At 37.8% G+C, this 25,416-nt stretch overlaps 1 protein-coding gene across 1 annotated transcript; it reads left to right on the forward strand.

Moving 5' to 3' along the window:
* The first annotated feature begins 1,323 nt into the window (after positions 1-1,323).
* LOC114210892 (thiamine transporter 2-like) lies at positions 1,324-24,038 on the forward strand. The gene is made up of 5 exons (XM_028105360.2): positions 1,324-1,473; positions 3,646-4,471; positions 8,425-8,617; positions 14,985-15,126; positions 23,865-24,038. Exons 1-5 carry the CDS (start codon positions 1,324-1,326, stop codon positions 24,036-24,038), a joined length of 1,485 nt encoding a protein of 494 aa, XP_027961161.1.
* The last annotated feature ends 1,378 nt before the right edge of the window (positions 24,039-25,416 follow it).

Below are 25,416 nucleotides of genomic sequence, written 5' to 3' on the forward strand. Positions count from 1 at the left end.
GCCCCCATGGAGCTGCCAGGCTAACAAGCAGATGTGCATGTTGATACCTCAGTTTCTTCCAAAGCCATGCCTTCTACAGAATGCATAGTGTGTGCTTACTGACTGGCATCGTTCAAACATGTACTAGTGTGTGTAATCTTCCCAACACGAGGTAGGTCTTACCATTCCCATTTTACAGATGAGAAATCTGAGGTACCAAAGAGGTCCAGTAACTTGCCAAAGTTTACATGCTTGTGAGGAGCAGCAAGAATTTGGACCTTCTTGACTCCAGAGCCCTGCCCTTTACTGTCGTGCCACACTGCTTTGCCAGGGCTGTAACTGAGAGGAAGCATAGAAGAAGGCAGGAGAGAAGCTGAAAAGGGTTGGGAAGCTTCAGGCAGGAAATGGTCAATGACTGAGTGAGTGACATTCTCTCCGAGCAGTCCATTGCTTTCCTAAGGGCTGCCCATGTCTTCCCTCAGGCAGCCAACCTTAAGGCTTATCCTCCTGAACTTAAGTTCTCACGTTTCAGTATTAGCAACATAAGTGGGGAAAAATAGGAACAGAGCAAGAGCTAAGTATCAACTCAGAAAAATACTTTTAAGTCCTGTTGAATTTCATCCATGATACCTTACTGTCTAGATGTCATGTAATTCTTCTGAAGGTTGGCATCAGAAACAAGTCAAATCACCTGAGTGGGTGACAAATCAAATTACTGGAGGCTTCTTATGCTAAACCAAGGCTCACCTTGAGTTTGATTCCTAGATAAAGGAAGGGGTCTATCTGCTTTATAAAGCTTCACTCCCCAAAGGCTATTTTATTCACCAATTTAAGCACTCATTAAAATGGATTTCCAGTTCATCAACCACCACAGGGTAATAAGCTCATGATGGGGGGCAGGAAGCAGATGTTTGCTCAGCAACTACGTTGATCAAAATTCTACCAGTCTTATCTTATGCCCAGATTTCTGCCTGAGGAGAAATTCCCTGACTTCTTTCTCCTGGAAAAGATTAGAGGAGAGCATGGCCCACTGGCTTGACACACTGGGGAGTACTTTCTTCCTCAGTGACCCCGCCAGTCCAGCTGATATGAAACTTAACCCCCTTCCTGCAGTGTTTTCAAGTAACCATTAGTTTTCTCTTTAAACCAAAAAACCCAAAGACTTGAGTCCCTGTGTTTTGACCTGTGATATATATTTACTGTCACAACAATTTTCTTTTTGTCATTTTTTAAGACCAAAGGACAAATGGAGCATGGGGAAGAGAACACAAGTTTTATGAAAAGAAACCATCAATCTTCTGACTTGCTTTTTTTTTTCTTTTTTCTCCAACAGTTTAACCATCCATGAATTGTTGCCGTACATCACCAAACCCTTCCTGGGTTTTTCCCACAGTAAACCTCTGCTGCTTTGGGTTTTTCTCAATGATGAAACCATCAGAGCCATTTGTCGTACCTTATTTGGCAGGACCAGATAAAAATATAAGCCTCAGCATGGTAAGTTTACTAACGTGCTTATCTTAGATTTGTCTTGTTAGAACCGATGTCTAAAGCCTTGGGTAGGAGCTAAGTATCCGCACTTCTTACCATCTCAAATGTGAACAAATGGTCCCTAATGATTTCTGCGCATTTGTCATGTAAAAATATAAAACTCTTTCCTACCACACATATGGGGTGAGTTCAAAACAACCTTTCAGCTGTACAAAAACAATACTCCCTGATGTCATTGCTTATTATCATGAACCTAAAACAAAGCCATACCTAGATATAAGCACAAACCTTAGAGGATAGTATAAGATTTGGAGGGGAAATGTTAGGAAAAAGCATATGAAAAAATCCTCTGAAGATTTTCTTCCTCTTTATGTATAAACATTAAGGCCATGGGTAGTTTTTAGTCAGGTCATAGGAAATAATCCTAAGGAGCCAATGAGTCAGTGGTTCTCAAAGTGTGGTCCGTGGACCAGTGCAAGAGCATCACCTGGGAACTTGTTAGAAATGTACATTTTCAGGCCCTGCCCCAGATCTACTGAGTCTCAATGTCTGGTTTTTAACAAACCCTCCAGGTGAATTGGCTACATGCTAAAATTTGAGACCTGCCACTTTAGTCACTGAACAATAACAAGATCAGACAAAGCACTGTATCGATTCAATTTCCTTAGGAAAAAAATGCCACACCCATTTTATGGGCTGGTTATTCAGCAAATAGGGCATAACAATTGTATCCCCCTTGGTCTCCCTCTCCCGGAAAACATCCTCATGTCCCTCCCGGACACCAAGGAAACTCTTCCCTCTAAACCAATCCACCATTTTCCCTCCCGATAAAAAAGACGCATGCCAATCTTGAATGCTGGTAGGAGCAAACAGGTTTGGCTGAGAGATAGCCATGGACTGGGTTTAGAGTCCAGAGACAGTCACAAAAAACAGATCTGGAACATAGCTTTTCCCAGATTAGTGACTACACGTAATGTCGGGAAAAGCCAGAATGAAGTTCTACCAAACTGTAAGAATACGTAGGTAAAAGGTGACCTGAGAACTCAAGGAGTCAGGCACAGATTAGGTCAAAACACACTCTTGGGCTCAGTAAATTGGCGGGTTTATGTCAGTGATCCGAGACTCTGGGATTTGAGAGGGATTTAAGAGGTTCTACCCCAACCTTCTTTACACATCTTCTACCCACTAGATTCCGCTTATAGAAGCTAAAATAATTATGTACTGTTGATGGGTTCAGATGATTTGCCGATACCGCCAGTGTTTTCTGGAAAACCATGGCCAAAGCTGACTTAAACAAGAACCAACGCACTAAGCGATTTCTCATGGCTCTTCCAAAGCAGCCCAAGAAAGTAAGGCCAAGAATGCAGAAAAACAGAAGACAAACTGGCATTCCTTCTTCTGATATTTGGTCTTGAACTGGTCATTTGTCCTATGTGTTCCTGATCACTCAGATGATCTCTTGATGGTCTCTACATTTTACATACTGATGTGGATCAAAGGTAAATATGGTCAGGTTCTGCCAGTACTGAAACATTCTTTTTAACCTTATTGAAGAAGAGTCAACTATTTTAAAAGAACAGGCAACAGCATGTGAGCAGCCCTACACTGCCCTGGGGAAGCTGAGAAGCCTAACATACGCATTACGGCCTCTTTTCCCAGCCTCAGTGCCTTATGCAGATGATATTCCATTTTAAAAATGTAAGAAGCAGGGATGCCTGGGTGGCTCAGTCAGTTAAGCGTCTGCCTTCGGCTCAGGTCATGATCTCGGGGTCCTGGGATCGAGTCCCGCATCGGGCTCCTTGCTCAGCAGGGAGCCTGCTTCTCCCTCTGCTTGTGCTCTCTCTCTCTCTCTGACAAATGGATAAATAAAAAAAATCTTTAAAAAAAATAAAAAGGTAAGAAGTAGATAACTAAGAACAATAACTGCTCTTTATACTTGGAGGAGGGAGCCCACATGTTATGAATATCCATGATTTTGGCACTTTGTTTCCTTGAATTTCAGTTTCCCATGGCTTTCCATTGTATTGTCAGAAACTCGTGTGAAGTATCCAATTGACATGGGCCAAGCAATGTCTTAGGATGGATACATGTCATCTGAATAATATATATGTCAGAGATCTATGGTGTGTTACACTTCTGGTGCTTTTGTCCTCACACCCTCCCCATTTAACCTCACAGATCACCAATGAGATCTTTCCAATTTGGACATACTCTTACCTGGTGCTGCTTCTCCCCGTGTTCATCCTCACCGATTACGTCCGCTACAAGCCAGTCATCATCCTGCAAGGGATCAGCCTCATCATCACCTGGCTGCTGCTTGTATTTGGCCAGGGAGTGAAGGCCATGCAGGTGCTGGAGTTCTTCTATGGCATGGTCTCCGCCACCGAGGTGGCCTACTATGCCTACATTTACAGCGTGGTCAGCCCCGAGCACTACCAGAAAGTGAGCAGCTACTGCAGGAGCATCACGCTGGTGGCCTACACGGCGGCCTCGGTGCTGGCCCAGCTCCTGGTGTCCTTGGCCAGCCTATCGTACTTTTACCTCAACGTCATATCCTTGGTCTCCGTCTCGGTGGCCTTTCTTTTGTCACTTTTCCTACCAATGCCTAAGAAGAGCATGTTTTTTCATGCCAAATCCGGCAAAGAAGTACAGAAGCCACCGAACAAAAACGCGGCATCAGATGCACCTTACAAAGTTAACACAGCAGGCGGCGGAGAGAAACCCACTTCAGAAATAGCCACCATTTCAGGGAACCTGGATGGTGGTCCGTCGAGCGGCCCGATGCCAAAAAATGTAGCGTTGAGTGTTTTTGTGCAATGGTTCCAAGATTTGAAGGAGTGCTACTCCTCCAAGCGACTTTTCTACTGGTCCCTGTGGTGGGCCTTCTCCACAGCAGGTTTTAACCAGGTTTTGAACTATGTTCAAATCCTGTGGGATTACAAGGCACCGTCCCAGAGTTCTACAATCTATAATGGGGCAGTAGAAGCTATTGCAACCTTTGGAGGTCAGTATACCAGACTTTATCTTTTCAATGTGCAAGAAATATATTCTTCCAAATCATAGTCTTAGATAGATTGGTTGTAGTGATTTCAATACTGAATACCAAATACTCTGAAAAAGAAAAGAGTTTTTACCCCAAATCTAAAAGAGACAATGAATATAAGGAATGATTGACAAGGCAATCCATGGAAAATAAATTTTTATCCACCCCTAAAAACAGGGACTGCAAATGTGTCCCACTGGCCGAAAATGGTTTGTCCATAAAGAGTTGAGTGGTTTAAGGTTAACCTACCAAATCAACTTTCCTCTCTAACTGCTCTGTAACTCTAGTTGTTAAACTATGGTTTGCAAACCATTAATAGGGGTGGGCAAATGATGGCCCATGGCCCACCAGAGCTAATAGTTTTTACATTTTTAAGGGGTTGTAAGGGGAAAAAATAATATATGACAAGGGTTGTAAAAATAATAAATCCAGGCAAGCAACCAAATAAAAACAAGGAAGATTATGTGGTCTGCAAGCCTAAAATATTTACTCTCTGACCCTTTATAGACTATAGATCTTGAAATCAATGTGGTGGATTTCTGACCAGCATTTTTATTTTTTTTTAAGATTTTATTTATTTATTTGGCAGAGAGAGAGACACAGTGAGAGAGGGAACACAAGCAGGAGGAGTGGGAGAGGGAGAAGCAGGCTTCCCGCGGAGCAGGGAGTCCGATGTGGGGCTTGATCCCAGGACCCCGGGATCATCGCTTGAGCTGAAGGCAGACACTTAATGACTGAGCCACCCAGGTGCCCCTGACAGCATTTTTAAATCAAAGAACAGAATAGAAAATTTAGAATAGAATAGAATAGAATAGAATAGAATAGAATAGAATAGGGAGCATAACAGCTTATAGGGATAAGTTTTGTTTTGTGAAAATTCTATTTACATACACATATGTATGTAATGGTGGACATATAAAATATATTTCTTTTATCAGGCTATGGTCAAAGAAGTTTGAAAGCTACTGTTCTAGGAGCTACTTTATCATTTCAAAGGTTCCCCTTGAGACATCTTAAATAATTTATTTATATCTTTCCTTAACTGTACATGCAGGGATTTGCCAAAGCTTGTGGTCTTCTGATTAAGATTATTCTCCCTACTCAGCTTCCCCATTCCCTACCATATCCAGATATTTGCTAGAATAATAGTGAATCAAGACAAGATTCTTATAATCTTCCAACCTATCTCTTCTCCACCACCAGCTTATTGTACTATCTTGTATAATTTTCTCCCTGGCCTTTCCTATATAATATACTTTCATTCATCTGTCATCAGTAAGAACCAGTAAGAACTGTGTCCCCCTGCAGTAGCTCTTAACAAATAGCAACCCTTGATTGTGGAGAAAATGGCAGCAAACGAGACAAAGAGCGCCAGGAAAGGAGAAAGGCAGGGTGTGACATGGTGGGAGAGGCAGGACCTCCAATAGGATATGTGTGTTCCTGAGTATTTATTACTTCTCCTTGAGCTGACCGGTGTCTACTTCAATCTTATTTACCTATAGATCGATTTCTGATATTGCATTTTGTGCAACAGGAAAAAGGCAGCGACTCTGAGTGACCTTGAGAAGGTCTCTGGGAGAATGAGGGTTTCCAGCTTCTGCTACAGGATTCCCCCTCAACCCTGTCCTGGGCTTTCTACTTTCGAAAAACTTCCCTCCTGGCTGAGAGGCTACTGTGGTTTGGGGGTTCTTAGATTCTTGTGCATGGACTCTTCCTTTTTCCCAGAACATATTTTGTGAAGTTTGAAATCCTTTTCCAAAGACAGTGAGGTGAAGAGAAGGAGGGAAGGTGGGCTGACACAGAGTTAATGCTCTTAAAGTCAGAAGGGTAGAGCCCAGAACTGTCTTTGAAGTTAGCCCAACAACATACATGGTTTTTCCTGACATAACAAAGCTTTCACATCAAATAAGACTTTGAAGATATTATTTTTGAAGTTGGGGTGTTCCACACCCACATATTTATTGAACATTTCAGGGCCCATTGTTGAGGTAATATTTTTCTCACTTCCCTTTCTGAAAATTCCATTTTGACTCCTAGAAACCTGTTCTAGGATTTGTTTACTTTAAACTATTTCCTCTCTAAGGACTTGCTCTTCGGGAAAAGGGAGAAAACAATCCTCTTCTCTTCAGAAAATGTATCCTTACTGAGGGCATGTGTAGAAAAGGTAAAATGTTCATAAAATTCATTCTTTAAAAGCGTACAAAACACAATTTTTCTTTAGTCTCTTTGTGATTGCGAGGACCCTAATTAGTGTCAAATTTTTAGGCAGAACCAGGTGAAGTAGGACTGGTTTGCTGACCTAAGGCCTCATGTAAATGAAGCCATGTCTTTCAGAAAGAAAGCTAAGGGTAGCAAGAAACCTGACAATTGATTATTTCATTCACAGCACAATGTAGGAACACATTATAAGTACGTCCAGATAATGCGTGTTACAACATGAATGTGTCCTGGGGATATGTCTTGTGACTGCATGCAGGGCTTGGGTCAAAGTTTCTCATCCTCGGCAATATTGACATTTTGGGCAGGGAAATTCTTTGTCATGGGGGGCTGTCCTGTGCTTTGTAAGACGTTCCACAGCATCATTGCTCTTAACCCACTAGATCCCCTTAGCGTACCACCACCAGCACCACCACCCCTGCCAAGCCATGACAACCAAAATTGTCTTCAAATATTGCCGTCTGTTCCCTGAAGGGCGAAAACACCTTTGTGAGAACAGCTAGGTTATGGTTAGTTTAAATTTGAGTTAGGGTCAGCACTTCTACAGTCCTATCACACACTATTAAAACTAAAATTTGATATATCTGATTTCTCCAGTAGGCTATATTATTTTCAAGAGCAAGGATCCAAAGTTTACCACCATATTTTCCCATAGAGAAGCTCAAAAATGTTTGACGGGGTGAGGAGGTGAATGAATGAGTCAACAAATAAAGACGGGGATGATTAAACCAACAAATGGGGGGGAAGTGTATAGAGAGAACTCTTGAATGTTGGTATCCTTCAGGGATTTAAGGAAATTTTTAAATCAATGTTATAGAGAAGCTAGAGAAAACAGAGATGAGAACAGAGAGAGAGGATCCCTCCTAGAACATTCATTCATTACATGGAACAGAGAAGAACACAGTAGCAAGGGCTGGCATTCAGTTTGAAGAACTTGGTGCCTCACTTGGTCACCAAGTATTCACAACTGACCATTCCTCACGCTTTGCTTTGTCTTGACTGAACTTGAGTCAGGCTCCTCTCCTTAGTACAGACCCCTTACATTCTGCTTGCCCCAACTCTGAGTAAACACAACACAATGTGGAATGTGCCCCAGCCCCCATCAACTTCTCCTGAAAACTGACCACAGCGGGACACTTTCCTGTCCGTCTCCATGATCATTTCCCCTTCCTTGTCCAGCTTCCTCTCCAAAGATCCCGCTTATGTCCGCTTGCCCTACAGTGAAGGATTACCCTATAAAAGAAAACCCTTTTTCTGTTTGATTTCAAGATGCTTGCAGATTTTGGCGATCAGAGTGTTCTCCCTATTGCCAGTCTTTCTTCTAAATAAAGCCTCCCCCTATCAAAGTCTGGATTTGTTTTTGTTTGACACCGGGTTTCTGAACCCGAATTTTATCTTCTGCAAAGGGAAGAAGAAAGAAAAAAAAAAAATGGCCTCTCTGGGGCCGTTCCAGTCTGTGATTTATGGAAACCCAAATTCAGTTCGTCTATTTCAAACTTTCAGAGAAAAAGATATGTACACTTCACAGAGCTGGATCACGTGGTTTCATTCGGTCAAAGTTCACAATCAGTCAACATTTTTTACCATAGCCTGGAAATGTTTCAGGGCCTATCCAGTGTGAATTTTAACAAAACAGCACCCTATTTGTTATGTGTGGAATGACAAGACGTCGTATATATTGATTCCTTCCTTTCCAGGGGCTCTGGCAGCTTGCACAGCAGGTTGTGTGAAAGTCAACTGGGATCTTCTGGGAGAGCTGGCCCTGGCGCTGTTCTCAGCAGCAGATGCAGGTTCTCTACTTCTCATGCATTACACGACTAATATTTGGGTGTGCTATGCTGGTTTCGTGATATTCAAGTCAAGTTACATGCTTCTCATAACGATAGCAGTGTAAGTATTTTTCATTTCTTTATCTAAATCTCAAGCAACAGAATAGATTTCTTTATTCTTCCAGTTCTTCTGAATAGCATTTGCAATGTTATATTTAATGCTTCATATAAGAGACAACAACTATATTCCTATTTTAACGGACTTTCTCCTGGGACTTGATTAGGGTTATTCATCAGGGAAAAAAAGTTCAAAGTTCTCCTAATTAATAAATGGTGATATACTTTGAGGTTTTGATTTTTTATGGTTTTTTATATTGTATTTGTTTAACAGAATAATTTTATTGATTTTTTCTTCTATAGTCCTCTTTTTCTTATTTGGTAAAAACATTTAACATGAGATCTACTCCTCTTAGCAGACTTTAAAGTGCACACTACAGGATTGCTATCTATAGGCACAATGTTGTACATCAGACTGCTAGAACTTATTTATGTTGCATAACTGAAAGATATGTATTTATACACGTTAAGCCGGCAACTTAATTTTCCCCTCCACACAGCCCCTGGAAACTACCATTCTGTTCTTCGCTTCTATGAATTTGATTATTTTAGACAACTCATATAAATGGAACTATGCAACGTTTGTCCTTCTATGACTGACACATTTCATGTAGCATAGTGTTCCCAAGGTTCATCCATGTTGTCCCATATTGCAGAATTCCTTCTTTTTAAAGGCTAAATAATAGTCAATTGTGTGTATATACCACATTTTCTTTATTCATTAACCCATCTACATACATTTAGGTTGTTTTCACATCTTGGCTACTGTGCATAGCAATATAATGAACATGGGTGTGCTCATATTTCTTCTAGGTCCTCATTTCAATTATTTTGGATAAACACTCAGAAGTGGGAATTTCTGGATTGTATGGTAGCTCTATTTTTAATTTGTTGAGGAACCCCCATACTGTTTTCCACAGTAGCTGTACCATTTTGTATTTCCACCAACAGTGTACTGTTGTTCCAATTTCTCCACTTTGATTTTGTTTTATTTAGCAACAAAATAAGATGTGATTGTATCTAATTTTGACTCCGATTAGTTTTCACCCTCTACCTGTTCTAATCATAGAACACCTGTTTCTTTTTGAAACAACTTATCAAATAGTCTCAGAGCAGTTGTAGAACTGAAGCTGTTTTGTAAAACTACATATAAAAACAAGAAACATTAAATCATACAGTAGTTTAAACATGGGGAATATATGATCTCTTTTAATTAGAATGGAAAGAAAATGACCTAAGGAAGTGATGAATGTTGCCTAGAGAATACCTAAAAAAGAATTAGGTTGCTCATCATATCCTGTGTGGCAATATGTTTAATTTTAATTAGGTAGTTGATCAGAGATAAAGCAAACATCTGAAAATATTTTCCTTGACCTAACATTATCGGCTGCATAATCTTGGATATGCTCTTTGGCCTTAAACTTTTCTTAGAGATCTATAGAATACCATAGAGTGTATCAATATATGCATCATGGAGTTCCAGAAGAAGAGAACATAAAGAAAAAGAAAAAACATGTAAAAAGATAAGGGCCAAAAATTTCCCAAATTTTATCAAAAGCATTAATTTATATATCCAAAAAATGCCAAACATTCACTTAAAACATTAAATTGCACATTCAAAAGGCTCACCCATGAACTCCATGTAACTTACAATTGGGTTTAAGTCTACCAGTTTGTTATTTGTTTACTATTTGTTCCACCTGTTCATTTGTCTTTATTCCTCTTTTGAAGTTAATTGAGCTTTCTTTTTTTTTAAATTTTTTATTGTTATGTTAATCACCATATATTACATCATTAGTTTTTGATGCAGTGTTCCATGATTCATTGTTTGTGCATAACACCCAGTGCTCCACGCAGAACGTGCCCTCTTTAATACCCATCACCAGGCTAACCCATCCCCCCACCCCCCTCCCCTCTAGAACCCTCAGTTTGTTTTTCAGAGTCCATCGTCTCTCATGGTTCGTCTCCCCCTCTGACTTACTCCCCTTCATTCTTCCTCTCCTGTTATCTTGTTCTTTTTCTTTTTTCTTAAAATATGTTGCGTTATTTGTTTCAGAAGTACAGATCTGTGATTCAACAGTCTTGCACAATTCACAGCGAATTGAGCTTTCTTTTTAATTCCATTTTTATTTCCTCTATTTGTTTTTCTTGGCTAAGTCTCTATGTTTTTAGTGGGATTAGATTTTTAACTCATCAGTTTTCCTTAAATTAATATTATACCACTTTGTGTATAAATACTTTACAGCAACATAATTCCATTTACTCCCTGTCCCTTGTACTGTTTTATAGATTTTACTTCAGTTGCTGTTATAAACCCTACAAATACATTATTATTCTATTTGCTTTAAATAGAAAATTATCTTTTTTTAAATTAAGACCAAAAAAAATCTTTTATATTTACTCATAGATTTGCCATTCCCAATCCTTTTCATTTCTTTCTGTAAATCCAAGTTTCCATCTGCTGTTGATTCCCCTCAGCCTGAAAATTTCTTTTAAAATTACTTGTAGTACAAACCACCTGGTGACAATTTCTCTCAAATTTTATTTGAAAATACATTTTACGTCATTTTTAAGTATATTTTTGCTGACTAGAATTCTAAGTTGATTGTTTTTTTTTCCCAGTCAGCACTTTAAGGATTTATTATTCCATTGTCTCCCAGCTTGCATCGAGGAGTTTGTTGTCATTCTCATTGCTGTTCCCCTAAATGGGATGATAATTTTGCTTTTGGCTGCTTCTAAGATTTTCTTTCTCTGTTTTTATTTGATTTTCAGCAGTTTTACTATACTTACGTTTTCTTTATGGAATAGTATGATTTTTTGCTTACCCTGTTATTTTCTTATTATTATTTCGGCCTTTTGTGACCTTCAACATCCTAACAAGGAGATCTCTATCTTCCCTCACTTTTATTTTAGAAACCATTCGAAATGTTTTGTTTTCTCTCAGCAATCTAACTCTTGATTAGTAAAAGGAACTTAAGTCAAATCTAAATTAGTTTGGTTTAATGCTTAATGGCTAGATTTAGGAAGATGGAGAACCTGAAAATTAGTAAAAATAATTTTTCAGAGTTATTTGTACTGTTCCTGACCACAGCTTCCACACAGTGAAAAAGTAAAAGTAGATTATTCTTGAATATTTCAGAACAGATTGGTTCACAGCCATCTGCATATCTATCGCATACTGTGAAGTGAGTCAATATTGCTCGACTAAAGAAACAAATAGGAAAATTTGAAAAAAATAATAAGATTAACTGTCAGAATATGAGATGGTTTAGGAAAAAACAAACAACCAAAATCTTTTGGTGTATTGAGAAATTCTCAGAATGATTTATCATAGACATGAAGAAGTAGAGGGTTAAGCCACAAGAATAATAAGAATGCTGAGATTCTGAGAGGCTATGAAGATGGAACTCATCTCATGACTGTCAGGGTTTTCCCAGACAGTATGTTCAGAGCATTCTCCATAAAGCCCAACAATCGTCTTTCATCTAACTTGTCAATTCAGTCAGGTGATTGATAAGCTTAGTGAAAAGAAGTATTATTTTAGGCATAATTAACTTCGGTTACATTATTTAAAATATCTAATTACTGGGCAGGACTCAACAAATAGTATCTTGGTGTCAGGATACAGACTCACAGTGAGGAAAAAAGAGAACTTGACCTCATAGATCTGTCAAATTTGGTGCTAAATGAAATTATCACTCACATGTCCAACTTCAGAATACTGATAGAATATCATTTTCTCTGTAGGTGAATCCTGTCTCTGTAACTTAACTCACATCTTTTTAATACTCTAACTTCTAAGAAAATTTTAAAATAAATTTAGCCCATGTAGGATAAATGTATTTCTAATGCAAAGGGTTAGAGTTCAGATTTGGAAGAAATTCTAAGATGATTGACCATCCATGGTTTCAACCATCATGTGATACAAGAAGTTCATGTAAAAAAATCTGATTATTCTACAAAAGGAGATATTTACTTCATATTTCTTTTTCATGATAAAACTGATAAATTTGATTAATGTTAGTCAAAGCAGTTATCTGGGTCCAGTTAAGTATTCCCTGTTTGAATACAAGCTCTGTGAGGGTAAAATCATGCTTGCTCATTGGTATGCCCATGACGTCCTTGCTTCATGATAAACACTTGGTGAGCATTTCTGGAAAATAACAACAACAAGAAGCAAGGGGTACCTGGGTGGCTCAGTCTGTTAAGCATCTGCTTTCAGCTCAGGTCATGATCTTGGGGTCCTGGGATCAAGTCCCATGTCAGACTCCCTGCTCATTGGAGAGTCTGCTTCTCCCTCTCCCTCTCCTTCGGCCCCTTCCTCTGCTTGTGCTCGCTCTCTCTCAAATAAATAAATACAATCTTTAAAAAAAAAGCAATGAACAAATACAATAATATAACATTAAAAAAAAACTTTGGGCTATTGAATTTTTTTTAATTTAACCATTCTATTTTTATATGCACACAAAGTAATGTGTTTTTTTAATGCCTTCATAAATTGTTCCTATGACTTTCCTTTAAGTTATAGGGTAAATTGGTAAATGCCAATCCCGTAATTCCATAATGTATGGAACATAAACGATCAAAGAAAAATTTCAAAGTGGTTCTGTCTTCAAATTACAGACTATCTCAGAAGCTCATCTGTATTTAGTGCTAAATGCCTAACAGAACATGAATATAATTCTCTTTCCAAGAACTTATTAGCCCTGTGCACTGTGCTCTGCATGGTAGTTTTATGCCTGCGTAGAAATGACCCAGTAGGAGCTTTGAAATAAGATTTTAGGCAGTATGATTCCTTGTCATTTCAGTTGCCTGGGACAATAATTTTTGGGTTTAGACTGAAAAATCTTAGGATTCAAAACCCCACTCTGCTGGATGTTAGCATTATGCCTCTGTCTGAATCCACCACATATAAAGGTCTATCCAAAACCAAGTAATCAATGATACTCTGTTTAAGCATCTGTACAGATTAAATCAAGATTCCAACCTGGAATAATTGTCATACTAAAAGGGAATCTGCCGTTTGATTTAATTAATCTATATTTCAAGAGCATCTATCTAGTATAGCATTTTTTTCCAAAGGAAAAATTGTTAGCTGAGCAAGAAACTCCTGAAATTATAAGGCCCATTTGGGCCATGTGTTATATTCGCTTTGTGGGATCTAGAGTAATTTATGGGTTTTGTTATGTTGGTAATTTTTTCACTGAAATAATACATTTTCATTGAATCACATAATTTTAAAATGCTTGTATTTTTTTCTTAGTGTGAGGATTTAGGGAGGTGATGTAAAAATAGTTAAAACTTTCCATTTGTTTTCATATTTTTTAAAATATTTTATTTATTTATTTGAGAGAGAGAGCACAAGAGGGGTTAGGGTCAGAGGGAAAAGCAGACTCCCCGCTGAGCAGGAAGCCCAATGTGGCACTCGATCCCGGGATCGTGACCTGAGCCGAAGACAGACACTTAACCGACTGAGCCACCCAGGTGCCCTATTTTTTTTTATTTTTTTATTTTTTATTTTTTTATTATTTTTTATATTTTTAAATAAAGTCAGCTTATAAATGTCTTAGCTAAATTACATGGAAGAATTTGGATGCATATATGTCAGTCTTGCCTGACTAAATTAAATGAACTAATGGCCATATTGAACAAATTGTGAAGGCAAATAATTTGTGAGTTTTCCACAGAAAAAATTCACCTATTCAACTCTGAAACTGCTAATGTAGACAGTCAATGATCCAGTGAAGAGCCTCCAAATAAGTAAAAACTCATCAAATTGACTCGTGATTTACTCATTGATATGTCTAGGTTAAAAAGTGACTGCTAAACCATATCCACATCCAATAATGTTCAGTGTTACCTGGTTGCAGAACATTTGGAATATTTGGCTTAATTTTAGAGAAGGTTAATTATTTTTAAAATTCTTATAATATATCACATCGCATGGAATGTTAAAATATAACACTTCACTATTCCATCTACCCTTCATTCCTTTTTCTCTGCTAGAAGAGGTTTTTAGCAAGAAACTTGTCAACAGAAGCTTGAGCTACCTGAGGGGAGCCAAATCTTGGGAACGACACAATTCCCTGCTCTACCCACGGGGGCGCCTGGGTGGCTCAGTCATTAAGCGGCTGCCTTCTGCTCAGATCATGATCCCAGAGTCCTGGGATCAAGCCCTGCATCAGGTTCCCTGCTCAGCAGGGAGTCGGCTTCTCTCTCTAGCTCTGCCTCTCCCCACCCCCTCTCGTATGCTCTCTCTCTCTGCTTCCTCTGTCTCCCAAATGAATAAATTAAAAAATCTTAAAAAATAAAATAAAATAAAAGCCCACATATGGGTGCTTTCAAAACTCTTTCCATTTGTACACTGTTAGATTTCAGATTGCTGTTAATCTCAGCGTGGAACGCTATGCCCTGGTGTTCGGAATCAACACCTTCATTGCCCTGGCGATCCAGACTGGCATGACTGTAGCTGTGGTTGGCAAACAGGGACTGGGGCTTCCGGTCAGCATCCAGGTAAGTGCATGCTTCTGTGCCCTCACTGACACAGAGGCACACTCTGAAAACCACGCGCACACGCACACGCACATTTACATTATTTATACATAGTAAGTGGACTTACTGAGATATATTTTTCATACAATAAATTGACATATAAATAAATTTATATACAGTTCTATTAATTTGGGCAAACACACAGCTGTGTAGCCACCACCACATGAAAATAAAGAACCGCACCTTCACCCAGACAATGCCCATGCGCCTTTGCCATCAGCTTCCTCTCTCTACACTACCCGCAGCAACACCCTGATGGGTTTTCTATCCCTATCGCTTTAAGAAGTCATATAAATGGAATCATAGAGTGATAGCCTTTTGTTTCTGGCTTGTTTTCATTTAGCATGGTGTCTTCAATGGAATAATTTTGTATTGAGAGATATAAATATGATGTAGTTAAGGTACATTCTATTTCTTAGGAAACTTTTACATTAAACAGGTGACCTTTTCATTAAGCAGGTGAAAGAATGAAAGCATTACAGACCCATAAAGTCATTCCAGTTTAAGTGGTTCTCATTACCCAAAGCTAAAGGTTTTTCTTGCCCTGGTTAAAGTTCAATCTTATGAATGCTTAGTTAACAGATTTCATAAGCCTACTCAGTCTCATGGACAAAATGGTTGATCTTACATGTCTCTACACATATCTAATGCAGATGTTTAGAATATTGAAATGTCTTCTTTAAAAACAAATAGAGAAAAAGAAATCATTTCCGGTAACACAATTGAATGAGTAACACCAGGACATTTAAGAAATCTATTTAATCTCAAACTCAAATCTATCAAATCTCAAAGTTCAGTAGAAGGAAAGATATCTTCATTGAATAAATATTAAAACTAAGATTACTGTAGAATTGCTCTCAATTCTTTTTGAGAACATAAAGAGATCAATTGTTACTTTCTAAAATAAAATTTAAATTCCTGATTTATTATCCAGCTTGAAATTTGCTCTCCAGCTTTTTAGAAATCATTAGGTATGTGATGTGATCAAGGGAGTACAAGCTTGAAATCAACAAAGTATGAATATTAATCTTGATGTTTATTAATGACTTCTTAAGAACTTTTAATTTGGGAAAATTTCAAATACATTTTAAAATTAGAAAGAATAATGTCATGATGTCCCAATCTTATGGCCAATCTCATTTCATCTGTACCTGCCACACACTTCCTCATCCTTCCCCCAGAGATGTAATTTTTTTAAAGATTTTATTTATTACTTGAGAGAGAGAGAGCATGAGAGAGCACAGAGGGAGAGGGAGAAGCAGACTCCCCACTGAGCAAGGACCCTGAGGTGGGACTCGATCCCAGGACCCTGAGACCATGACCTGAGCCGAAGGCAGCTGCTTAAGGACTGAGCCACCCAGGTGCCCCCTGTAATTTTTTTTAATGTCTGTTTTCTCTTCAGTAAAATGGAAAATATAATACCTACTTCATGAGGTCTTACACAGATTAGATGCCCGCCTATACAATGCACCATTCCCAGCCTGTAGTGTACTCAATACAAGGGCAATGCATTGCTCTCTTTTCTTAACAGAAAGAAACAAGAGTTATTCACATGAGTCAACATTGTTAGGATACACTTATCTTTTCTAAGGACTTCTACATGAATCCCCTCCAGATATCTCCTTTATTTTTCCACAAATCCACTGAGTCTTAATCTGAAGTTTATGAATTCCTAGAACTGAAAACTGAAGGAGGCAACCCAGAACTTGAGAAGAAAATTGCCTGTCAGTCTGTCTGTCCTCGTCTCTGTGACTACTTTGTGTAACCTGACTTAAATGACTGCTTTGTGAAAAAAAAATCAATACATTTTGACCTTTCTGGGGAGTTCACATGGACATCCAAAGCTGGGGGTAAAAATTAAGTTTGGCAGAAAAAGTCAAACTTCATCTTTGTTTCCTCTGGTAAGTCAAGACTTCCAAATGGTTTTACCTTCTCAACCAAGGGAAATCTAGATTCAGGGCACTCCTGTAAAACCTTTCTCTGTATTTCTACCTATCTTCTCTTACCATCTCTGCTAATAACTTCGATGCTACAACAACTTTCATTGAGATTCTTTCACGTAAGTTATACTGTAAAACTCAACTCCTGAATAAAGGACTAGTTTACCCAGGTGCCAGAGTAGGGTAAGCACAAAATACACAGTCCAAAGGCATAAAGGAAGACAAGCCCTATTTCTATAAAATATTCGCCAGACAAAAAGAGTGTTACTACAGATTTCTGGGTTCGAAAAGCAGACTTCTTAAAAACTGATTTTGGGTAGGAATCTAATGAAATATGCTTGGATTAAACTTCAGAAAGCCAAGAATATAGAGGTATATTGATTAATAACTCCCAAGTCTCAATCATAAATGTCCATTTATCATTGATTATGCACTTACGAAATCCCGTGAGTTTCTTAATATAATTTCAAGTGCCATTTTAAAAGATTGGAATCTAAAAAATAGAAACTACAACCTAAGTCCGCATTCTCATAAGACATAGAGATTCAGTGGAGAGAAATCTGCATTGAGACATCCTGAACTAATTCCTCCATTTTCTCATTATTTCTCAGCCTGTTATCACAACATAGACTTTTTATAGATTTCTCAATTTAAACGGGCCATAGATATCTTAAAAAGAGGTTCCACGTATATCTTTGAATATTACTGAAAGGCTAGGGGAAAAGGGCCCATGAGAAAAGCTAAAAGAATCTTTTTATCTCATCTAGAAAAAACTAAGTAATTTAGCTAGTTATGTAAGAAGCGGTAACTTTAAAGTATAGCTTTACTGAAGGCATAAGAACATACTGTGGTATACCGATGATATAAAATAATTTTCTGGGGGATTTTTGTTTTTAAAAAATAGGTGAAATTCATAGGTGTAAATATGAGGGACTTTTAGAGGGAGTGGGTGAGTAATCACACAACTTCAAAAGGTTAATTTTTAAAAAATAATCCTTTTGTGGGGCGCCTGGGTGTCTCAGTCAGTTAAGTGTCCGACTCTTGGTTTCCGCTCAGGTCATGATCTCAGGGTCTTGAGATCGAGCCCGGCATCATGTTCTACACTCAGCAAGGAGTCTGATGGAAATTATATCCCTCTCCCTCTACTCTTCCCCCTGTATGCTCGCTCTCCCACACTCTCTCTCTCTCTCTCAAATAAGTAAATAAAAAATAATCCCTTTCTTAGGTTTCACACAAAAACACCCAATTATTCACAAGTTGGTTACTTGTTACTATATCCCTCCATCCCTCTTACCCCTACCCGGTTCCACCCTTCAATTTGCAGAGATACCCCTTGGAATGGGGAACACGTTGGTAACCATCAATTTCTTATTGATTGAGGGAGTTGACATTCATTCAACTCCCATTCATGAATCTCGTTACTTTCACCCGCCTCCTCCCTGGATGTCTTGAGGCTTAAGCTATGAAAAGCAACTCTTGACACTGGTGGGGAGGAAAAATATTGTTTCCTCTCACCATATTTGGCTCTCAGCTGGGTCTCTGTAACAAAAACAAATTAACAAAAGCATACAAATGTATTTGATTTAAGTTTTATATAACACAGGAACCTTCATAAGGAAATGAAGACCCAAAGAAATAGTTGAGCCTGAGTGTGTTTATACTAGATTTGATAAAGAGTGGAAAGTTGTGAAAAAACAATATGATAGGACAAAAAGGATATGAACTAAGAATAGTAAATTGGGGAAACTTCACACGGTCTGTTCATTCAGATTCCTCTCTGTGTCCCTTTATCTTTGGAGATAAGGATGTCCCTTTTCCTCCGGGTATAGACACTAGGGTCTTATGACCTGCTCCAAAGGAAGGTCGGAAAGTCCTTCCTGCATCTGCCATGTCTCAGATTCCTTCAGTTAAAAAATATTCACTATGCCAAAGTGTCATATTTGGGGGTAGTTTGTCCTGAACCCCATCACCAGCAAGGTGGGGAAGTACACATGAAAAAAAAAAGGGAAGGCCACTGGTATAAAGTGACCCCTCGATGTCATGGAAACCACAGCTGCTGCTCTGTTCTATCTTTCGTGTCCTCATGGAGAAATGCAAAATGATCCTCCCCAGCTCTCTTGGCAGGAAGCAACTGCACTCAGCCACTCGGGGACCAGATGGACCCCTGGTTACACACTCCATTAGATCATCTAGCTAGGATAACTGGTACTTTTGGTGCCCTAAATTAAATAAAAATTAGAATCATGAAAATGGAGTTTTAGTTTTAACCCCAAAGGGCTTAATAAGGGAAGGAGCACTCTAAACAGAAAGATTATCTCGCAAAAAGTAGAACAGTAATGCTATTATTTTGAGTGCATGAAATGGCGATCCCTTCAGATTTGTGGCAGCCTCCCATACATCAAATCTGAAATTTTTCAGATGTGTTTAAAGCATGGAATATTTGCCAGTCCAGATAGCTCAGATGAGTGTTTTCAGGTCACATTCATTAACTCAAAACCTGTGAGATGCGTGGTCTGTCGGATTTAGGTTTCTCTATTTCATAAACCATCTTGGAATCCTAACTCAAAGAGTAGCTGAAGGCGAGGCCAGATTTTCATTATCAAACAAAATAACTACCTATACAGATTTTCAATGAGTTTGGGTCCTGATCTTCAGATTTTGTCTTGTTTTCTTACTTTTCTATTTTAGTGGAAATGGTCTGAAGGCAAGTACCTTCAGAGGAATGGGGTTGAGCGACTGCGTTTGAAGAAGGAGAAGAAGGGTGGTGCATGTTGTTTGAAGTTTAAAGTCAACAAGGGTTTTTAAAAATATTAGATTAAGAAAGACTTACTTCCATTAAAAGCTACAGACTTAAAAAATACTAAAATAAGAAAGGCTTATTTCCATTAAAGCAACAATAAGCTGGATATCAGAAAAAATCCTTTATACTTCAAAACATCTAAAACTCCTGGATATAAATTTAAGATTTTTTTTTTTTTAATAAATGGCTGAATTGGTAAGAAATAAGAATACTCTGCAGAGGTCAAAGCAGGAACAGGAAACCAGATAGATAAGGAAACACTGAATCTATCATGTGCTTGAGCATCTGCTGATTCGCCCAATGACCTGGAATTTTGGTTTTAGTGGCAACCCCAAAGGCTACATCCTCAGTGAGTGATGAAACAGAAACAAACCATGAAATTATGGGGGAAACTCCAACAAAGAAGATGAATCTGGGTGGTATCAGAGGAATTTACTCTGGAAATTTGCTTTCATAAGCCAGCACTCACATAATTCTAGGGCCCAATTTTTATAGGCCAAATATTTTTTTTCTAAAGCTGAGTATTTAGCTTAAAATGGCCCTGGTTGGTAATGGCCCCCAGGCACCTGTATCTATGAAAACAAATGCTCTCTGGAAGACTGTCCCTCAATACAGAAATTTTAAAAATTGCCATATATAAAATGCCACCAAATATGAGCTTATGATTTTTTTAAAAAGTCCAAAATCATGCATGGATATAAAGTACCATGAGCAAGCCAACTGAAAAAATTAATAGCAGAATCAGACCAACAAAGATTTGAGACAGAGGAATTACCAGCATTAGAAGATAAAGATGTTTGACAGGTTTGTATACAAAGTAAAATAATAACATGAGAATGGAACAAAATACCTCATGAATGATGTGAGTATTTGGGAAAAACAGGGCTCATGAGAATTAGAAACTTAAATATGCTAAGAGCAAGTTAGATACATACATAGGAAAAATTACTGAATGGGAAGAAATCACCAAGAATGCAGCACAGAAAGAGAGAGAAGTGGAAAAATTAACAGATGTGGAGATGAAAGTGAGAAAGTTTAACAAATATCTAGTTGGAGTTCCTTGAGGAGATAATAAAGGTCGTAAAGAGAGGCCAATAAAGAAATATTCACTGAGAATTTTCCAGAGGTAATCAAGAGCATGTATTCTCAAAATTAAGAAAGAAGCTCCAAAAATCTCAAAAAAAGTAAGTAAAAAGAAATTCATATCTAAACACACTGTGGTTAAATGCAGAAAACCAAAGAAAAAGAAATCTTAAAATTAGAGAAACAGAACATCAGCTACAGATCATTGACAAGGGACATGTCAGTAGCTCAGAGTAGAAGCCAGCAAAACAATGGCTTCAAGTGTTGCAGAGAATAATAGCCAGCCTAGAATTACAGACAAAGAGAAACTATGTTTTAAAAATGAGAGTAAATGGGATGCCTGGGTGGCTCAGTCGGTTAAGCGTCTGCCTTCCTTCAGCTCAGGTCATGATCCCAGAGTCCTGGGATCGAGTCCCGCATCGGGCTCCTTGCTCGGCAGGGAACCTGCTTCACCCGCTGCTGCTCTTCCTGCTTGTGCGCTCTCTCGCTATGTCAAATAAATAAATAAAATCTTTAAAAATAAAATAAAATAAAAATGAGAGTAAAAAAGGACATTTTCAGACAAATGGAAATAGAATGAGTGTGTTATCACAAACAAACCTTTACAAAAGCAATTTCTAAAGGATGCACTTGAGGAAGAAGGAAAATTATCCCAAAAGGAAGGTATTCCCAGAAGAAGGAATGTTGAAAAAAAGAACTAAACATGTGAGTAAACCTAAACAAACACTAATCATTTAAAGAGTAATACTTAGGGACATCAGGTGGATCAGTCAGTTGAGCATCCAACTCTTGATTTAAGCTCAAGTCATGATCTCAGGGTCCTGGGATGGAGCCCCCTGTCGGGCTCCACACTCAGCGGGAAGTCTGCTTAAGACTCATGCTCTCTCCCTTTCCCTCTGCCCCTCCCCACCCTCTGTAAAATAAATAAATAAATAAATAAATAAATAAATAAATAAATATCTTTAAAAAATAAAAAAGAGTAATACTTATATTTTATATCTTGAGGGGTTTTTAAAAGGATGCCTGAAATACTGGACAACAATAGTATCTATCAGTAGAAGATATTCAAAACTAAGGATTTTTGTGCTGTTCTGGAGGAGGGCAGGAATTATTGATTAGACACTGCTAGGGCAACGCACTAAGCAGGGAGCAGGATGGCAGTCCATCTGGTGGGGAGGTGGATTTCATCACCAGCATTGTTTAAATTGCTGCAGCATGACGATAATGAGATGCAACAGACTTTTAATCAGTTTTATTATAGTTTTAAAATTCTCTACAGAGAGTTCTCCCCACTTACTGCCCGCACCCAAGGCAGACAACTGCGACCACCATTACCTTTATGCACCACTGCTTTGTTTATTTAAGAGTCAATATCTCAAGTGTAACCATGAAAAAAATTAGAAGTAGATTATGCAATTTTTATTGCATAATACAGAAGAGAAGAATAAAACAGTATATGGAAAAAGAATCACATGAAAGAGCTCAAGAAAGGAGGAGAAATTTAAGGAGCATGAAAAATCGGAAAAATATGGTGGCAAAAAACACAAATATGTTAGTTGTCACTAAAATAACAAATTAGCTCATAGGTTGGACTGCCAATTTACAGGAAATAGGGGAAGCAGAAGAATTCATTACATGACATCCAGGATTATCACCAAAAAACACCAACATCTGGGAAATTATAGTTTTTCAACAAATAAAATTTTAAAAAAGATCCATTGTGTCAAGAAATTCAGCAATCAGTCACAATGTGTGGATCTTATTTGAATCCTGATTCATTCCCAGAAACTAAAAATATTATGAGACAAGTAAGGAGACTTGAATACTGACTAGATGATATTAAACAATTGCTAATTTTTTAGATGTATAAATGATTCATGGTTACTTTTGTGTGTCCCTCTTTTTAAAGATACAAGCTGAAATATTTATTACATTATATGATACCGGATTCAAATTAATCTGCAAGGGGAAAGGGGAAGTTGTTGGGACATTGTGGAAATAAGACTGGCTATGAGCTGGTGATTGATAAAACCAGGTCACGGATTCAGGGGCATTTGGATACTGTCTTGTCCACTTTTGTGAATGTTTATAATTTTCCAAAAATAAAAATCAAGCAATTCAAAACTAAACAACCCAGAAAAAAAAATAAAAAGAATATTTTCAGGTTAGATTCTTAAAGGGTTACAAATATAGTCTATTTACAGAAGACATATTTAAAATTATAAAGACATCTGAGGTTTGGAGCAGGGAGGGAAAATTCATACCAGGCAAACAAAAATTTTAAAAGTTAATAAGTTCAATTTTTTAAAAAATAAAACATAATTAAAACCTCTTCATCTGTATATCTAAGGAGAATTATTAAAAATGATTAAATGTTCAATTATTCATTAGGAATATATACAAGTTCTAAACTTCTATACATCTATTATTATCATTTCAATATTTTGGAAGGAAACACTCTCTTCTTTCTTTTGATTTTTTTTTTTTTGGATAGAAATACTCTCAAGCATGTTATATTCTATGAAAAAATAAACTTCCAATTTCATATACTAAAGGTGAATATGAAAAAAAAGAAGGAAAGCAAGAAGGAAAACTATATATACTCTATATAGATGGAGAGTTTCAGAACAACAGTTAACATTGATTGAATTCTACTATGTAGGTACTGTTCTATATATCTTATATGTAATATCTCATTTAATCCTCACAACAAATGTGTAAATATTGTTATTCTAATTTTACAATTGAGGAAATTGAGGCAGAGAGAATCCGTGACCTGTTTAAGATCTCCCAGCTGATAGTAAAACATCACTCTATAACTTCAGTGTTAAACACCCATTTTAATGTCATGCATTAATTTTCTTTTTCTTTTTCAGTTTTTAACTTATGGGAGTTATTTTTCTGTTATTGCTGGAATTTTCCTAATGAGAAGCATTTACATAATCTATTCAGCCAAATGCGGAAAGGAAAAATGTAGGTCTACTACTGGTCAGAATCCAAGCGAACCGGAGAATTCAATGTCCGATATGAACTCAGTAACACAGTTTTAGCTTGGTCTCTCCTACCATGGACTCAAAGGACAGACGACTCTGAAAATGTATAGCGCTACACTACATGGCATTTTAAATTTTTGTCCTAGATTGAGATACCATAAAAGACAGGATTATCATCAACCTCATCAACACCACATCAAAACCTCTGCTATGGGCTGGTGAACTGGGTACAACCAAAAACTGGAGTCGACTAAGTTGAAACCAGCTATCTTTATGGCCTCGGTGAGCAACTGGGACCCTAAATACTGTTTTAATATTTTCAAGTCCACCCCAAAAGAACATGGAAATCAGACAAATGGGACCAGCCAGGAACAGAAACATGAAATATACAGAGTGAATGATATATACTGGCTTTCTGTGCCCAACCTCATAAACGTGTGATTTGGTTTGAGTAGTAGATAAAGAAGTTTCTAGTGCAGGCCTGATGCATAGTAAATGATCAACGTGTGATAACCATTATTATTATGCTCATACCGTATACTAACAAAAAAGTTAGAAGGGGGGAAATCATTTAATTCCTATAAAATGAGGCCAAAAAATTAAGAAAAAATTTTCTATTAAACTTTGCCATGACCCTACATGAAAATACTGAATATTGTAATGATTTCAATTCTTTTCAAATGAATGGATAAGTTTGTTGCAATTTGTGACAGTCAGTCTTATGTGTCAACTTGACTAGGCCAAGTTCCTTATTTATTTAAACAAGTACTAATCGAGGTGTTTCTATGATGTATTTTGCAGATGTGATCAAAGTTCACAACCAGTCGACTTTTACTTAGGGAGATTACCGTAGATAATCTGGATGGGCCCAATTCAATCAGTCAAAAGGCCTTAAGAGCCGAACTGAGCCTTCCCAGAGGAAGGAGAAGTTCCATCTGAGGACATGCCTGAGAATTCTAGCTTACCCATCCTGATGGCCTGCCCCATGAATTTTGGACTTGGCCTCCCCAGCCCCCACAATCAAGTAAGCCAACTCCTTGAAATATTTTTTTTTAATCTATATCTCCACTGGATCTGTTTCTCAGGCTGAATTCTGATTGATATAGATTTTGGTACCAGGAGTAGTTGTAGAGGACAGATTTATAAGAACAACTTTTCTGAATAGTTTCTGGGTTTTCTGGAACTGGTTACCTGAGCTAGTTATATTTAAAGCCACTATGAATCTGTTTCTAGTCATAAAGAAGACACTAGTAGTCGTGGCATGATGTGGTTTTAGACACACAAGTGTCACCATCGGACACTCCTAATCAAATACTATATTAGTTTCCTAACGTTCTTATAACAAATGACCACAAATTGAGTCACTTTAAACAACAGAAACTTCTTTCCTCACAATTCTGGAGGCTAGAAGTCTCAAATCAAGGTGTTGATAGGG

This window comes from Eumetopias jubatus, unplaced genomic scaffold (assembly GCF_037043125.1).
Source record: "Eumetopias jubatus isolate StellerSeaLion01/CBP00866 unplaced genomic scaffold, mEumJub1_p1.0 scaffold_3, whole genome shotgun sequence".
Lineage (NCBI taxonomy): Eukaryota > Metazoa > Chordata > Mammalia > Carnivora > Otariidae > Eumetopias > Eumetopias jubatus.

Bases quoted from the DNA above. Each gene is read 5' to 3' on its own strand.
- LOC114210892 (XM_028105360.2), top strand. From the start codon at position 1,324: ATGAATTGTTGCCGTACATCACCAAACCCTTCCTGGGTTTTTCCCACA. The intron at 4,472-8,424 runs GTCAGTATACCA...CTTCCTTTCCAG, and splicing joins AGCTATTGCAACCTTTGGAG to GGGCTCTGGCAGCTTGCACA. The intron at 15,127-23,864 runs GTAAGTGCATGC...TTTCTTTTTCAG, and splicing joins GGCTTCCGGTCAGCATCCAG to TTTTTAACTTATGGGAGTTA.